This window comes from Dromiciops gliroides, chromosome 3, assembly GCF_019393635.1.
Source record: "Dromiciops gliroides isolate mDroGli1 chromosome 3, mDroGli1.pri, whole genome shotgun sequence".
Taxonomy (NCBI): Eukaryota; Metazoa; Chordata; class Mammalia; order Microbiotheria; family Microbiotheriidae; genus Dromiciops; species Dromiciops gliroides.
In genome coordinates, this window is record NC_057863.1 from 576,536,478 (window position 1) to 576,554,629 (window position 18,152).

The following is an 18,152-nucleotide window of genomic DNA, read 5'->3' on the forward strand; positions in this document are numbered from 1 at the left end:
TTTTACAGACCAAATACACAGTTTTGCTTCTCTTGTAGATGAGATTATTGTTTATGTATTGGCTGGAATTCAGGCTCCTACCTGGTCCTTTTCAGCTCAAGTTTCTGTGACTAAAAATGCTATATGATATTAAGAGCCTGATAACTCAACTAGACTCTCTGACTCAAACTTATGCTATCAAAACTAGATATAGAGTAGGAGAAGATGGAGGTAACATTATATATCATCAGTGTAGCTTAGTTGAGAAATGAAGTAAATGAGATGGTTAGCTAAGAAACAGTACAATATAGGTAGTTCTGAGGATCTGAATTATAAGAAAAGTAGTTTATCTTAGGCCAGAGACATATTGAAAGCAAAAATCTAACAACATTAATTAGATTCTGTTTTTCATCCATCTAGGAATTATTGGCTTTGTATGTGATGCTTTGGTCTTTTTACTTGTTTATGATAATCCAATGATTCACCCATATATAAGTGAAAGTGAAAAGGAATATATCATTTCATCATTACCCAAAGAGGTATGTTACTAAAATAGCTGATATTTATATTGTGCTTTACAAATGACTTTATGTAGAGTATGTACTTAGAACATCCTAACACACCAATGTTCTTTTCATAAAAATTTTGCCTGTGTTGCATAGCTGACAAATAATAGGATTAGCACTTGAAATTGGTTTTACCCACTATGGTTCATTCCACTATACCATACTGACCAAGTGAAAATAACCAAAAACTCTGCAGCCTTTACCTTGTATTTGTCACTGGATTTCTCCAAAGAAGTCGGCCTAATCAGAAAGTCACCTTAATTTTATTGTGAAAAATAAATTGTCCTAACATTTTCAGTCTAACTTTTGGTGTTATTTTTTTCAGGATACTCCTATTAGTTGGTCTTTGCCTTTTAAGGCTATGGCAAGATCACTACCACTCTGGGCCCTTTTTATAACTTCATTTTGTTCATCATATTTTATTACCAGCATGATAATGTCACTGCCAATCCTGATCGACAATATGTTTGATTCTGACATCAGAAATGTGAGTACATAATACCTCCTTCCTATCTACTCCTGTGAATGACCATAAGTAAATTCTCATTAGCTCACAATAATACTAATGGTACCATGGAAAGATAGATTTAATTATGACTTCAGAAATGATTTAGGCCGACCTCTTTTTCTTGAAGGAAAAAAAAAACACACCTGAGTCAGAGAAGCGTAACTTAGCCATTATGGCACAGTGAATTAGGAACAATCCCAGTTTTTGGACCCAGGTTTGATGACCCCTGATCTAGAGCTCTTCTACAATATATTAGAGTCTTCTACTATTTTCCATAAAAGTAATACATTTCCCCATTTGTGTTAAGAGCATTAACACCAGTATATTAAAAGTGAGTACAATATAGTGAACTTAATAACATGCACATTATGGATTTCATTGATCATCAGAAAGTAGTATCAAGTATTTATAGATTAAATTCCCACCTACATGAGTGAAACTCTCATTTCCTAAAAATATCTCCTAAATTCACTTGTCATTGTCTGAAATCCCACCATTTAAGATTTAATTCTTTGTATTAAAGCTTTCCTCAAAGATCTCTTTTTAAATTGGAAATAATATGAAGACTGCTGTGATGCTACCCTTTTAGTATTCACCAGCTGAATTATATTATTTGATTTATTGAACCAGTTTCTTTTGTGATAGCCACAAGATTTCAAACAGGAGTTTTACTGGGAGGAGGTAATAGGAATAATTATGGAGTACTGATCACTATTTCAGGGTAGGCAGCCATGGGACAATCTCAACAGACCAAGAGGAGTATGGAAAATAAAGACTGCATGAACTGAATAAAAATCACAGTCAGTCAGTCAGTCAATAAACAAATATCAATGCCTACTATATGCTGGGACAGGCTGTCAGGTGGTTCAGTTAAGAGAGTCCTGGCCTTGGAGTCACAAAGACATCTTCCTGAGTTTAAATCTGGGCTCAGACACTTACTGGCTGTGTAATGATGAGCAAATTACTTCTCTCTACTTGCCTCAGTTCCTCATATGAGCTAGAGAAGGAAATGACAAAACACTTCAGTATCTTTGCCAAGAAAACCCCATGGGGTCATATAAAGTTGGACACAAGAGAAACAATTAAACAACATGTGCTAGGGACTGGGATAAGTACTGAGGATAAAAACAAAGGCTAACTATAGTCCCTGCTCTCAAGAATGTCATACTCTAATGGATGAAACAGGTTGCAAACCACCATGTATAATCAAGTTATGCACAAGATAAATTTGAAATAATCAGCAAAAGGAAAAAAAAAGGAAAAAATTAGGATAGAGGAAATGGGAAAAATTTCCCATAAAAGGTCATATTTTAATGGCCAAGGAAGTCAGGGAAGCTAAAACTTAGAGATGAGGAGAAAGGGTTCCAGGAAGGGGGCCACAGCCAGTGAAATTTCATGGAATTAGGAGATTTACTGTATCCTTTGAGAAACAGCGGGGAAGCTACTGTCACTGGATCACAGAATAGGAGGTGGGGGGGCATAAAGTATAAGAAAACTAACAAGGTGGGAAAAGGTAAAGTTATGACCAGCTTTGAACTTCAAAGATTTTTATGGGTTATCCCAGAGATGATAGTAAGCCTCTAGTATTTATTGACTGTAAGGGGGAAGGGTTCAGGTTGTGTATTTGGAAATTCACTCGGGGGACTGCATGGTGAATGCACTAGAATGGATAGAGACTTATGGCAGGCAGAGAGACCAACAAGCAGGCTATAGTGATTGTCCAAGTCCAAGGTGATGGGTACCCTGTAGCAGTGACAGAAAAGAGCAGAGGGCTTTTTTGAGAAATGTTATAAATGTAGAAACAACAGGCCTTAGCAACAGATTAGATATGGAGAATAAGAGAGATTGAGGAGCCAAGGATGATACCTAGGTTGGGAGCCTAGAGGACTGTGTGGATGGTGGTTTCCTCAACAGTCATTTAGAAATTGGGGAAAGCTGAGGGTTTTTGGGGAAACATAATGAGTTCTGTTTTGAACTTGTTGACTTTAAGATACCTATAGTACACACAATTTGAGATGTTTAATAGGTAGTTGTAGATGTGAATATGAAGGTCAGCAGAGATAACATCGAAAAAGTAGATCTGAGAATCAGCCTAGAGATGATACTTGAATTCATAGGAGCTGAAAAAATCGTCAAGTGAAATAGTATAGACAAAGAAAAGAAGAGGGCCCAAGATAGAAGCCTATTTACTTCCCAATTTTATATAAATATGTTCAGTCATTGTGATTTCCATTTTCATAATAAAAATAGCTGACAGTAAAATTTGCAAAGAGATTTATATAACATCATCATATTTGATCCTTAAAAATATATGAGGTATATCTTATTATTTTCATTATCCATATAACAAAAATGAAGATTAGATACGTTGATTTACCCAAGGTCACACAGAGAATAAGTATCCAAGGTCCAATTTCAATCCCACTTTCCTCCATATTCTAAGTGCTGAGAACTTTCAATTATACTTTGCTACCTCTTCAGAAATTATAGGAATTGGTTTTTTTTTTTTTTTTTTTTTTTTAGCACTACATGTGACTCACTCTATCTTTGTGTTCCAACTTCTCTCTTCACAGAATGGGTTTCTGAGTACACTGCCTTCTCTTGCTGCACTGATTTTTCTTATTATAGGAAGTCTAATAGCAGATTTTATAACTTCCAGGAATATCCTCACTCCAGTGTTGCTTCGAAAAACATTAACATTTCTGGGTAAGGACAATGTCAGGTGATTATGGGAAAATTCTCATGTGGGATCTCCAGATTGTCCTGTCATTTGAGTGCTCTCTCTGTCCTTGTTTCCCAGGGATGCTACCAGGATCAACACTATTCATTGCTGTGCCATATGTCAGCAACTACATAGCTATTAGCTTTATCATGTTTTCTTTTGGAATGTGTATTCTGAATCATGTTTCATTGCAAGTCAATCTGGTAGAAGTTGCTTCCAGGTAAGGCTCCTAAATTTCTTTCCTTCTTTTTAGTTAGTAATGTATAGTAGAAAGAGAACCACATTTTGAGACAGCACAGCTGGGCTTTAGTCCCCAGTTCAGGGTTTACTGTGGGGCTTTGAGAAAGTGACTTAACCTAGGTTGATTTTTTCTATTCTTTTTTTTCATTTATTCCATTTTATTAAGCATTTCTTTAAGACCTTACAAGTTTAAGATACTCTGCTTGTGACTGAAATAGAAGGATAAAAAATTGACAAAATCTTTACCATCAAGGGATTAGGGTTAAACTCAATAACTCAGGGGCAGGTAGGTGGCACAATGGATAAAGCACTGGCCCAAGATTCAGGAGGATCTGAGTTCAAATCCGGCCTCAGACACTTGACACTTATTAGTTGTGTGACCCAGGCAAGTCACTTAACCCTCATTGCCCTGCAGAAAAACAAAACAAACAAACTCAGGAACTCATTTTCACTTGTGAAATTTAGAATTTTGAAACTCTTAAACCCACAAAGTAAGAACCAAAGGTAGAAATGTGCACCTTTAGAATTCTCTCTTTGACCATGCTCAGTAAAGGAAACAAGGTCAAAGGATGTTATCCAGTACCTTCATGTTCAAAAACTTACTTCTCAGGCTTTCCTGGGCCCAATCATGTCCCTAGTGATGTGTTTCTCCCATAGCTGCAATTTTCTGTTGTTTGTCATGGAGGGAGAAGGTGAAATCTCCTTTTTTCTACATTTCTCTTGCTTGGTTTTGGTTTGGGAGTCCAATAGGGTGTAAGTTGTTGTTTGTCCTGCATTATGAGAGTATCATGATATCAGGGTGATGTCATGACTTAAACTGAATTGGATTTAAGTTCGGGGGGGTGGGAGGTTGTGCAAGGTCACCAGCCTTACTCTTTCCTCCATAGCCATCTAGCTCCTGTGGCAAGATAAATATCAGGATGACTAGAGATGACCTTAGATGTTTAAGGCAATTGAAGTTAAGTGACTTATTGAGGGTCACACAGCTAGTAAGTGACTGCAGTGAGTGAATGAGTACAAATAGAAAAAAATATGATCCCTGTCACAGCAAGCTTTATATACGAAAAAGAGGGCAAGTCCTCTGAAAGGAGTCTGTCCATCCTCTTAAGCATATCATTCAATCATCAGATGATAGCCCCTTAGGCCCTATGTGAGTTGTCAGTATATCAGTCTACCTCAATTATTACATATCCTTCTGATACCTGTAGAAAGTATAAGGTCCTTACCACCTGTAAGGTCACCAAGTTAATTTTGGCAGGGGGAAGGAGAATCTACTGAATTGATCAGGAACTTCCTCAATCAACCAATCTCTTTTTTGTTGTTGTTGTTTTGTTTTGTTTTGTTTTTTAAAGTGAGGCAATTGGGGTTAAGTGACTTGCCCAGGGTCACACAGCTAGTAAGTGTTAAGTGTCTGAGGCCAGATTTGAACTCAGGTACTCCTGACTCCATGACTGGTGCTCTATCTACTGCACCACCTAGCTGCCCCAACCAATCTCTTTTTACAGCAAACTATTAAACAAAATACGTTTTTGAACAATGTTCAGTAGCTGTATGAACAGGTAATAAGATGGAAAAAAGTTTATGATCCAGACGAAGTTTTCTAAAGAAAACTTTAGAACTAGAAATCCTTTTAAGCTGAAGTCACCATCTTAAAGTAGTAGAAGTTAGTTCTTGAGCTTAACCTAGAAGGGTTAAATATGGAAAGGAAAAAATATGGAAAAAAAGGAAGAATGATGGAATATTTTCAAACATGGAGGCAACTGAAATGGGAAATCAAGTTCAGAGGTAATCAGTGAGTCAGTCAATAAATATTTTTAAGTCCCAGCTGAATGCCAGGTACTTTGTTAAATGCTGGTGTTACAGAGAAAGGCCAAAGACAGTCCCTGCTTTCAAGGAGCTCACATTTTAAGAGGAAAGAGAAAATGCAAACAAGTTTGGACAAATAAAAAGAGTATGTTAAAGGTCATCTAATTCCAGGAAAAGCTTCTTGGAGAAGGTGGACTGTAACTGAGGGTGTAAGGACATCATGGAAGTTAAGAGGCAGACATAAGGAGGGAGACAGTTCTAGGTATGGGTGATAGTGAAAATACACTGAAAATGAAATGTCGTTCACGAGGAACAGCCAGTGTCTCTAGATTTCAGAGTACATGGGAAATTGGAGGGGTATAAAGGTTTAAGAAGACTAGAAAGGTATGAAGTTCAGATTATGTAAGGCTTTAAAAGTCAAATGAAGCTTTTATACTTGATTCTAAAAGTGGTAGGGCATCACTGGAGTTTAATAAATGATTTTGCTACGGTCAGACTTGCAATCAAGGAATCTGTTTGGTAGTTGAATAAAGTGTAAACCAGAGTAGGGAGAGACTTGAAACAGGAAGGTCAAGCAACAACTTATTACAATAATCTAGGTGTGTGGTAATGAGGCCTTGCATCAGGGTAATGACAGTATTAGAAGAGAGAAGGAGATATATGTAATGAAGGTAGAAACCCCAGTAATTGGTGAACAGATTGGATATGGTGTTTAGATAAAATTAAAAAAAATTATCATGAATTTTAAGCTGTGAACCTGGATGCCTGTGAGGGTGATCCACAGTATCCTCCCTAGAGTAATTGAGACTGGCTAGAATATAAAACAGGTAAATTGGTGTTATGTGCTATAAAGCTAAAGGATAGGGATGAAGTAGATTGTAGAGAATTTTAAATACCAAGTTAAGAAATTAACCTTTTATCTTAAAGATAATGCAAAGTTACTCCAGGCTTTTGAATAGGGGAGGAGTGTTTATCAAAGATTAATGAAGATTATGTTCCTTAAGGAAGATTACGTTGACATTTGTAGGGGTTATAAATTATAAAGGTGAAAATCCCAAGAGAGAGTACTTGGTTAGGAAGCTATTACAATTTCTTCCAGGAAAGAAGCAATAAAGGGTTGAACCAGGGTAATTGTTGTGTGAGATGAGGGAAAAAGAAACTTTTAACATACTGTGGTGTTTGAATTGATGAGACTCAGAAAGGTACTAGATAGAAAGGAAGAAGAAGGAGAGGAAAAGATGAAGAATCAAAATGGCTCCAGGGTTGTGATCTGAGTGACTGGTAAAATGGCATGGTAGCCAACAACAAGAACATTTGGAGAAAGAGGAAGCTGGTCACACACCTTAGAGATGGAGGCTTTTCTCTGGTTCCCCCTGAACCTGAACTACAATATCCTTCACAATATAACTGAAAAGGGGTCATACAGCTTTAGACTGAACATTTTTTAGTGACATGGAAAACACTTCATCATGAAGGAAGCTGCTTTCATTCTGTGATAACTAATTATCAGGAAAGTTCTCTCCTCATCAAACTTTATCTGCATCTCTCCAAAGTCCACCTCTGCATTTCATTGTAGTTAATGTGCCTTATGATAGAATTTATAACATGATCACACCATTTCAAATACATGTGGCCAGCTTTCATGTCATCTTGAAGTTTTTTTCTTCTTTGGGCTAATCCTCCTGCATTCCTTCAACAGATTCTCATTTACTGTGATCTTGAGATCCTGTCCAGTCTCTGTTTTTATTTTCCCTTAATTCTGTGTGAAGGCAAATGTGTTATTTTTGGATGTAGCGAACTTGTAGGAAAGAAATGCCCTTTATCAATGCTGGCAGCAACTGCTCTACAACAGATGGCCTCAGAGAGTTACTTGGGACACTAAGCAGTTAATTGATTATGCCTGACAGACTGTATGTGTAAGAGGCAGGATTTTGACCTAAATCTCCCTATCTTCAGGGCTGACTTTTATTCCCTATGCCATGAAGACTCTTGTCCTTTGGACTGCCTTCCTCAGTATCTTTCCTCAACTATATGTAAATTCACTTTATATAATTCCCATTCTTATTATTGGGCAACTAGGCAGTACAGTGAATACAGCATTGAGCCTGAAGTCTGGAAGATCTGGGAGATTTGAGTTTAAACTTGAGTTCAGGAACTCATTTCCTCATGTGTAAAATGAGGACACACTAGAGAAGGGAATAGTAAATCATTCTAGCAATCTGCCAAAAAAAACTCCATGGAAATAGTCCATGGGCTCATGAAGAGTCCTACATAACTGATTGAGCAAACAGCAACATTATTATAATGGCATGGCCTAGCTGTGAGCACCTGAAGGCATGCTGATCCCTTCAACTATTTAAGTTGTCCTTTATTTATTTAAGGAGAATTTTGTAATTGAACCTATATATTTTTGTGTGTTTTTGTAGATTGATCCCCATATTTTTTTAACATTTTTTTAGTGTTTTGCAAAGGATTAATTTTTCTATCATTTTTTTCTTGGATTCTGTTATTATAAAGAAATGCAACTCATTTTGATGGTTTATTTTGTAGTTCATGACTTTCTTGGTCATTTACTTTATCAATGAATGTTTTTGCTGCTTTCTTAGGATTTTCCAAGTATACTGAGCTATCATTCAAAAATAAGGATAATTTTATCTCCTTTTTATCTATCTTTCTGTCTTTGATTTCTTATTCTTGGCTTATTACTATTGGTAGCACTTCCAGAATATAAAGGGATAGTGAGAATAGTAGGCATTCTTGCTATGACTTCTATATTTATTGGAACAGGTTCTAGAACATCATTATTGCATATGTTTGCTTTTGGGTTTAGATAGGTAATTTTCATGTTATTAAAAAAGGTCTCAGGGCAGCTAGATGGTGCAGTGGTTAAAGCACTGGCCCTGGATTCAGGAGTACCCGAGTTCAAATCTGGTCTCAGACACTTGACACTTACTAGCTGCGTGACCCTGGGCAAGTCACTTAACCCCCATTGCCTGCAAAAAAACCCAAAAAAAAAACAAAAACAAAGAAAGGTCTGCCTATGTCTGTATACTTTGTAGGGTTTTGAAAATAAATGAGTGTTACGCTTTGCCACAGGTTTCCTATGTCTATTGAATTAATCAACTAGTTTTGACTTTTTAAAAAATATGATTAATTATGTTGATTGCTTTATCAATGATAATCTATCACTTCTATAAATACAACTTGGTTATGTTGAATAATTTCTTATACACACAACCATATCTTGTTTAACATAATTTAATTCAAATTTTTTGAGTTGATGCTTACTCATGTGACAATTAAAAAAGTTTCAAGAGACATAGTTTCTGAGTAATTTAATCATTTTATTAAAGGTCAGCATGTCATTAATAAAAATATGGTCATTTGGCTATTGCTCTTAGACCAAAGACAATCATGGTGGTGGGTTCAGAACTCATATGTTCTGGGGGAGAAATGGCAATTAACACTGATAGGATAACACAATGGGAGGTGGGCTGCATTAAAATGAGGGACTAAGGGTAATATATCACTCTTGGACAGAGAAACAATCTATATCCAGATCACTTCCAACCTTGGGCAATCTATTCAAACAATGTATGCCCTACCCACTACAGGGTGGGTTCATGAACAAGAAAGTTAGTCCAATCTCATTATTCGCAAGGTTCTTCAAGAGACTGAACTTTTTAAAATTAGGACTTTAGAAGAATGAGAGAACTCTGTGTCTCCTCAAATTATTGGTTATTAATAATCATTTCTCTAATTAGTAATATTGGTGTATAGTTCTCATTATTTGTTTTTTCCTTCCCTGTTTTGGGTATTCAGATGATATTTGTCTCAGAAAATAATTCTGTTAATATGCTTTTATTTTCTCAATTTTTGAGAATGACTTCTGTAGCATTGATGCTGTGTTCTTTTAAATTTCGTAAAATTCTCCTTTGAATCCATCAAGAGCAGACATTTCATTTTTATTTTTCTAATTCCTCTGTTAGGTTGTTTATATCTAGTTCTGTTTGATTTTCTGAGATTGAGTTATTTAAGATCTCACTATGGTTCTCTGTCAATTTGAGTAATTTATGTTTTTGAAAGTATTCCTCTACTCCTTTGTTATTCCCATTTTTGTTAGCATATAACTGTGTGTTAAAAGTACAGGGTATTCTTTTCATTTCTTCTCGTTATCTTTTGATCTCATATGGAATATTTACTATTCTATTGTTTTGAGTTTCTTCATTCTTCTTGGGAAAAATATTATTTAAACAGTAATCAATTTCTTATCAAAGAACCACATTTAAAGTTAATTTTTAAATTTCTGATTTCATTTTATCTATTCCCTAATTTTCAACATCTCTTCTTTTGTGCTTATTTGAGGTTCATTAATTTGTTGTCTTTATAATTTTTAGAGATTTAAAAATTGTTATCTCCTTATTTATTTTGTTAATACTTTTTTTTTTGGTGAGGTAATTGGGGTTAACTGACTTGTCCGGGGTCACATAGCTAGTAAGTGTCAAGTATCTGAGACTGGATTTGAACTCAGGTCTTCCTGACTCTAGGGCCAGTGCTCTATCTACTGCACCACCTAGATGCACCACTATTTTTTACCCCCTCATGTCTGCTTTAGTTGTACCTCAGAAAGTTTGACATGGTATTTTTGTGATTATCATTTCTTTCATATGATTATTATTCCCATGATTTATTCTTTGAATTACTCACTATTTAGGGTGACATCATGAAACCTCCATTTGATTTGATCCAGTCTTTCATTTTAGTTTCCTGAGCCAATTAGAATTTTCATCATTATTTAGGTCCTGTAAAGGATATATATATATATATACATATATATATTCTGCCTCTTTTATCTTTGTTTGCAATATATCTGTACCCTAATACATGATCAATTTTTGTAGAAAGTACACATGGTGATCAGATTGAACAGGGAGTAGGTAGTGAACAAAAGGTTGATACCTGAATAAACTATTTTTCCCTTGAAGTTCAGCAGTGAAATGTATGAGAAATATTGAAGAGTACTTTGGGTGGGCATCAAAGGAAACTGAAGTATTTGTGAATATGGGAAGACCAAAGTAAGTTCATAGATTTTGTTGTAAGAGCTATCAAATATGGAGATATTGGAGATGAGTGTAGGGTGAAATTATCATAAAGATAAAAAGAGTAATAATAATAAGGATAATGACAACATTAATAATTAAAACAATCATTAAAATAATTAAAACAATCATTCATATTATTATTATAGTTATTATTATTTTTGTGGAGCAATGAGTGTTAAGTGACTTGCCCAGGGTTACACAGCCAGTAAATGTCAAGTGTTTGAGACCAGATTTGAACTCAGGTCCTCCTGAATCCAGGGCTGTTGCTTTATCCACTGTGCCACCTAGTTGCCCCCCATAATATACTTTAAAGTTTACAAAGAACTTCAGTTAACCCAAGACTTAAATATAAGAGTTCATTTTGGCATACAGAAAGCAAAATTGATCCTCTGAGGTTGCAGCAATGAATTAGAGACAAAAACATAGCATGGTTTTCACATGAAAACGAAAGTCAAAGAAGATTTGAAAGACTAACTTTGATCTTCTTAGTAATGTACTAGGCAAGACTATGACAATGACATCACTATGAAAGTAGGTCATCAGAACATATAAAGGTCCATGTGAGGAGAGAAGAGATTTGGAAAAGCTACTGTTGAGATTGAAAATCAGAGATGAGGAAATCTCTGATCTTCAGTCTTCTCATCTGTAAAACAGGATTGTGAGGAAACTGCTCTCAATCATTAATAGAATATTAATGTATTCTCAGGGTGTATCTAGGTGTTACAGTGGATAGAGGACTTGGATTGGAAGTGGGAAGATTTTAATTTAAATCTTGCTTTAGACAATGTGAGAATTGTAGCACTACCCTGAGAAAGACATTGTGGGAACCAGGGCAGCTCTGCCCTGAGGAGAAAATATGTGACTTACCTTCTGGAAGTGAACTTTTCTGGGGTTTTGAAGGTCAGATTGGCATCAGGAAGTGATGTCTGCTGCCCATGGGTCCTGTCAATCAGTGTTACCAGCCAATTAGCTTGGAGCTGTGTATGTGGATGTCCCTGCTTCTGGTTTGACATGGGTCTTCTGGAAAAAGCTGCAGGGATTCCAGGTCTTTTTGTTTCCGGACTTCAGCTTGGCTGCAGGGACAGGCAGAATGGGGAGAACTTGACATGGGTTGTTATGGAAAGGCAAGTTTTTCTCTCTGGCTATACTGAATCGATCCAAACTAGGGTGTTTCTCTCTTTCTCTCTTCACTAACTTATAATACACTTAAATAAATACTTAAAAGGCTAAACTCTTGCTAAAGCTTTTAATTAAAGTGACTACTCATTAGATTTTGGACATCACAGCTAGAATTTTAGACCTTACAACACTTACAGTGTGACCCTGGGCAAGCCACTTACACCTAAATTTGCTGACTGGAAAAGGAACTGGTAAAGTACTCTTCTATATTTGTAAAGAAAAACCCATGGACTCTTTGTGGTCATGGAGAGCTGGACATGACTGAGGAGCTGATCAATAACAAGAAAAACAAAAATGTGTTCTCATCATTATTATTCTGATTTTGTTATAATTTGATAATATTAGTTAAATGTCCTTGTCATGAAAATTTAACAGATGCTACTCATTTTTAGGAGTTTTGGTTTCTGTATTAGGAAATGTCTTTCATCCATGATAAGCTTTACTGGTTGATTTTTTATGATATTAATAAGGTTTATAACATGTATTATATGGGTATATATGTATTTATATACACATACACAAATATGGATACATAAATACATATATATGCACATGTTTATGTACATGCAGACATATATAAATATGTAAAATCATGTGTATACAATTGTATCTTTAGAACAAACCTTTGAAATAGGTACTATAACTATCTCCATTTCATAGATGAGAAAACTAAAGTGGCACACATATAAATATTTGAATGAGGATTTGAATTCAGGTCTTACTGGTTCCAAAGCCATCATTCCACTTAATAACCCACAAAGTTTTCTATTTAATATCATTATGTGGGAAGAAGACTTTAAATTAGCAGAACAACTGATATAGTGGAGATCTGTGATGACAGTTGTCACAAATCTTCCCACCTGTATACAAGCAATTGGTAACCCTTCAAAAAACCAACATAGAGATCTATGGGCTATGTAAAGTAATAATCATAAGAACAAGAGCTAACACTGATAAATTATCTACTATGTGCCAGGCCCTGTGCTAAGCAATTTACACATATCTCATTCATTTCTAACAAAACCCTAGAAGGTAGGCACTATAATTAAACTAATTCACCAAATGAGGAAGCTGAGGCAGAGTGATTTTTCCAAGGTCACATAATGTGTCTGAATCCAGGTTTGAACCAACTCCAAGCCCAGCAGTTTATCCACTCCTCCACTTTGTTCTCCCTGTGAAGTCCATCCTCTCCTCAACCTCTTAGAATCTCTGTATCCTTCAGATCTTTTCTCAAGTACCACTTTCTCCATAAAATCCTTCCTGAACTACCAGCCACTAGTCCCTCTTCCTTAAAAATTTGCTTTGTATTTGTTTGTATATATTTTGTATATATTAATTAATGTATTATTACCTCTAGTGCCTGTCTCTTTAATTCTAGTACCTTCTCTCTGTTTATTAACTTCAGTTTTTGTATATAGTTTGTTTGTATTTAATTGTTGCCATGTTTTTTCTTTGGTGTGCTATGAGATCCTTGAGAGCAGACTGTCTTTTGCCTTTCTTTGTATCCTTAGAACTTAATACAGAGCCAGTAACACAGTAGACCAATCATAAATGTTTGTTGACTAACTGACTAATGGATATGCTTTCTCTGTAATACAATATAAGCTGTTAGAGTTTTCAACCTGTTTGGGCCAAATTCAGTATGGGGAGAGTTAATTGGATGGCACATCATAATATTGGTGTTCAAGAAATAATGGGAGAGCTCTAGGTCCAGAGTTTCCTCTTTTCCAAACTGCCTTTTCTTTAGTTATTTCTCCATGACTGATAAGAAAGGAGATTAACAGCCTCTTTTCCACAAACAAATAAGGTTTTATTAATGGGAATAAATTTACAACACAAGTGAAGTCAATAGGGCCAGGGATAAGGTGAAAGGGGATAGAGAAAGGGAAAAATATGACCCACAAAAAGTGAATCAAACCCTAAACTTGCTTCCAGCTCAGGTGGCCTAAAGAGCCAGCCTCACTTCAACAACACAAACTCCCCACCACCTAGAATCTGTAGTTCCAAGGAGAATCAGCTGTTCAGTGTCTCCCAGTTTGTTCCGAAGGTGAACCACCACCAGCTCCTCTCTCTCTCCTTCTTGCCTGTTTATCCTGGAGTTCTCTCTTCACCTTCCTGCCTCTCCCATAGGAAGGGAGGTTCTTAGCCATGCTGAATTTCCAATGGGTTCAACATACCCATTGGACTGTCCCCATTATAATTTGGCCAGGCCCATGTGGGCATGGGGTAACTCCTCGGTGGGGGTTAGGTACGTAGTTGGATACTTTGACTCAATAAATGTTTGTTTGTGTTATTCAGTCCCACACCAATTTTATCAGAGTTCCTTTTTTTGTTCTATAATCTCTTCAAGTACACACCCATCTTCTCTTAGTCTTGTTCAAGATTACATCTTTTCAGTTTGACCCCAATGAAGTAAAGATGGGGTAGTAGAAACCCCAAATCATAATTAATTCCTTATACACCTAACACATGACCATGTGTTTAGTACAAAAGACTACATGATTTCTATATTATTAGTCTACCTTTTTTCAAGTGTTCATGTTCTTATGAAATATATGGACTACAAGTGACTTTTAATATTATGGGCTAAATGCTTAAACTAGAATGTGTGAAAAACTCTTTTTGTTTCACAGGTACAGTAGTTTTCTCTCAGGAATTTTAGCCTTTTTTGGAATGGTAGCTACACTCATTGTGCCCAGTATAACTGGATTTCTCATTAGTCAGGTAAGATATAGTCTCTAAAAATAATTTTACTTTTCCTAAATGAAGCAGACTGAAGAGAGAAACATAGCATGGACACACGAAATGGAGTAAAAATATATTATGGAAGCCATCAAGGAAGTAACAATCAATTTGCTGAAATTTTTAAAGAAGTGTAGAAATTCTTGAAGTGAGCTAAATACTTGGTTCACAAGAAGCTTTTCATGGAGGAAATGAAGTCTTTAGAATGAAAAGAACTACTCTGAAAGCCTTATGAATGGGGCAGTTGGGTCTTACAGTAGTTTCTTTGTAGATCTTACCTTGGGTGAATTATGCTGGAATGTGGCTTTTATAGGGTTCATTTGGTCATGTTTAATTGGATAGTCATCTAACCTCATAACATTTAATGACACCATGGGCAAAGGGAAGGATGAGCCTAATAGTTTTCATAGAGATAGGTAACTAATGTATAGATAAACAGATACATTTTTAAATTAAGCTCATACAGGGGAAGCTAGGTGGCACAGTGGAAAAAGCACTGGCCCTGGATTCAGGAGGACCTGAGTTCAAACCTGGACTCAGATTCAGGAGGACTTGAGTTCAAATCCTGCCTCAAACACTTGACACTATCTGTGTGACCCTGGGCAAGTCACTTAACCCTCATTCCCCCCATCCCCCAAAATAAATAAATAAAATAGAAAGAAATAAAATAAATTGAGCTCATACTATTGTGGTAAGAAAATATGAAAGTTTTTTTTTTTAATAGTCGGTTAGGATAACTGAAAAACTATGTCCTAGTCATTGAAAAATTAGATGCAATCAAAAAACAAGAAAAAAAAATATGGTTCCTATTCTCAAGGATATTATTTATGCTCAAGGAAGACAAACTATAAAAGAGAGTGGAAAAGAGGGAATTTGAGGAGAGGAAGACCCAGAAGGAAGAAGGATATCTGTGTGTAGGATGGAGGGAAAGACATATAAGAACTCTAATAAAATATAATTTTTCCTACCTAAAATCCCTAATTGTGACCAATATATGATTGCTTATATATTGTAATATAGCATCATTTAAAAAAAGAAACGCCCATACTTTATAACTTAATTTTACTTCTATTCATTCAATGAAAATAAAATGTATCAAGAACAAAAGAAGAGAAATTGAAAACCAACCTTTTGCTCCCTGAGACTCTTACATATCTTTATAGTCTAGGATATTTTTAAAGTAAATACTGATCATATTCTCATTTTTGTACCTGCAGGACCCAAAAAATGGCTGGAAGAATGTGTTCTTTATATCAGCTGCCATTATTTTCTCAGGAATGATCATCTTCTTAATTTTTGGGCATGCAGAAATCCAGGACTGGGCCAAAGAGAGAAAAACCAGAATAACTCACTTTTGAGGTTTCCCAGTTGATGAAGAAGGATCTGATCTTGTCAAGCAGATCCCTATTGACATTCACTTCTTTTCAGGATTCAATTAAGAAAATTAATAATGTCAGAATAGTAGAAGGACATCAAAGAGACACACAAAAGATCACACTGTATTTCCATGTTGTAATAAAATCCAGAAGTAGATAATTGAAAGGGAAATTTCATTTGAGATAATTTCAAAATGCTTAAAATATTTTACTAGTCAATCTACCAAAGTACACTTAAGACATATAAATATAAATGCTAACACCCTTTAAAAATAAAGAATGAAATTAAGTGCAGGAATATTCATCACTTATGGTTGGATTGCTCCAATACAATTAAAATGAGAATACTCCCTAAGTTAATTTTCAGTCTTCATGTTCTATTAATATTAAACATGCCTCACATGTTCCCATCTGAGCTCCCAAATTTCCTCTCTCTCTCTCTCTCTGTCTCTTTCTCTCTCTCCCCCTCTCCATTCTATTTTATTACCCCAAAGTGCTTTCATATTTGCAGGTCCGGACATCCAGAAAAGGGATGTCCTCACATGGTTACATGCAACTCTTTCAAGGTCCTAGGGATATTATCCATGTGATATATATATATATATATATATATATGTATATATATATATATATATATATATATATATATATATACAACACTGTTGCAAAGGAAGACACTCTTTTGATTCACCACTATAACATTTGGGCCTCTATCAATTTTTCATAATGAACTACTCACAATGATGATACTATCAGGTCTTAAACATACATATTTCCTTAACAATAAGGCTAAAGATAATCTATACATTACTATGCTTAAAATATATCAAAAACATTCAGAAATAACCAATACTTTACAGTCCACATATAAATCTGGTCATACTCTCCTATCAATGCATTCAATATCAAATGGTGGATGGTGGAAAGTACACATCTGTCAAGGTGACTCCCAAGTACACATGAAATCTCATAACATTTTGCACTGCTGATTGTGAACTCATTAGTCAACATACAAATATCTACACTACATGTAACATAAACCATGGGTTTTTGGATCCTAGACATTTTCTTGTTGGCCAAATCTTCTACTTTCAAAACAATGAGGCATTTATAGGCCTTTTAAATAATCATAACCCTTATTTGAGTATTAAGAAAATGTTACTTTAGGAAGTGTTCTGGGAAGATGGTGGCGTAGGTTAGAAATTTCCAGGATCTCCAGATTTCCATGAAATGAATTTCATGAAAAGAATATAGAGCAGCAAAAACAAAGGGATAAACCAATTACTCTCTTAAGACAACTTTAGAGGACCTCAGAAAAGACAGGACCTCCAGGGACTGAGGTTTGCCTTGAATATAATGAAGAAACCTTCAGGTCAACTCCCCTGAATCAAAAAAACAGCAGAGCCCAGGATGCTGTGTCAGAAAACAGACTAGCCTTAAAGAAATTTCACTGCAAACTTCATTACCCACAGTCTCAAGAACTTTCAACTCATCAACTTTTACTTCAACAACTCTCATCTAATGGACAGCAAACAGCCAAATGGGGAGGATTGAAGAACTTTTCCCTGTTTATTGAAGCCAGGCCTAGTAATACTTACCAGAAGTGGTTCTAGGCCAAGGCTATGATCAAAGGAGGTACAACTATAGAGCCAGTGAGTATGGTACTAAAGATAGCAAGATTTTCAGGACACTATGCCTAGGGGCCCTAACTATGACTTAGAGGAAGAGTGTTGTCCCTGAGGTTGAGTATCTAGAGAGAATTCAGAAAATAACAGTAAGGAGGACTTTAGGCCTAGGGAAACATTACCCACAATTTGGGATTAACACTTGATTATAATAATATGCTGCTAAAAATAAAATTAAACATAATATTTTAAATGAGTGAGCTAAGGAAAAAGGACCCAAGAATAGATAGCCACTTTGATCAAAAAG

General features: G+C 35.6%; 1 protein-coding gene across 1 annotated transcript; it reads left to right on the forward strand.

Annotated features, from left to right (window-relative positions):
- Positions 1-560: 560 nt before the first annotated feature.
- On the forward strand, positions 561-17,833 carry LOC122747972 (probable small intestine urate exporter). Its single transcript, XM_043993727.1, has 6 exons — positions 561-575; positions 871-1,032; positions 3,627-3,759; positions 3,854-3,995; positions 14,736-14,826; positions 17,693-17,833. Exons 1-6 carry the CDS (start codon positions 561-563, stop codon positions 17,831-17,833), a joined length of 684 nt encoding a protein of 227 aa, XP_043849662.1.
- Positions 17,834-18,152: the final 319 nt, after the last annotated feature.

Bases quoted from the DNA above. Each gene is read 5' to 3' on its own strand.
- LOC122747972 (XM_043993727.1), top strand. The intron at 1,033-3,626 runs GTGAGTACATAA...CTCTCTTCACAG, and splicing joins TTGATTCTGACATCAGAAAT to AATGGGTTTCTGAGTACACT. The intron at 3,996-14,735 runs GTAAGGCTCCTA...TTTGTTTCACAG, and splicing joins CTGGTAGAAGTTGCTTCCAG to GTACAGTAGTTTTCTCTCAG.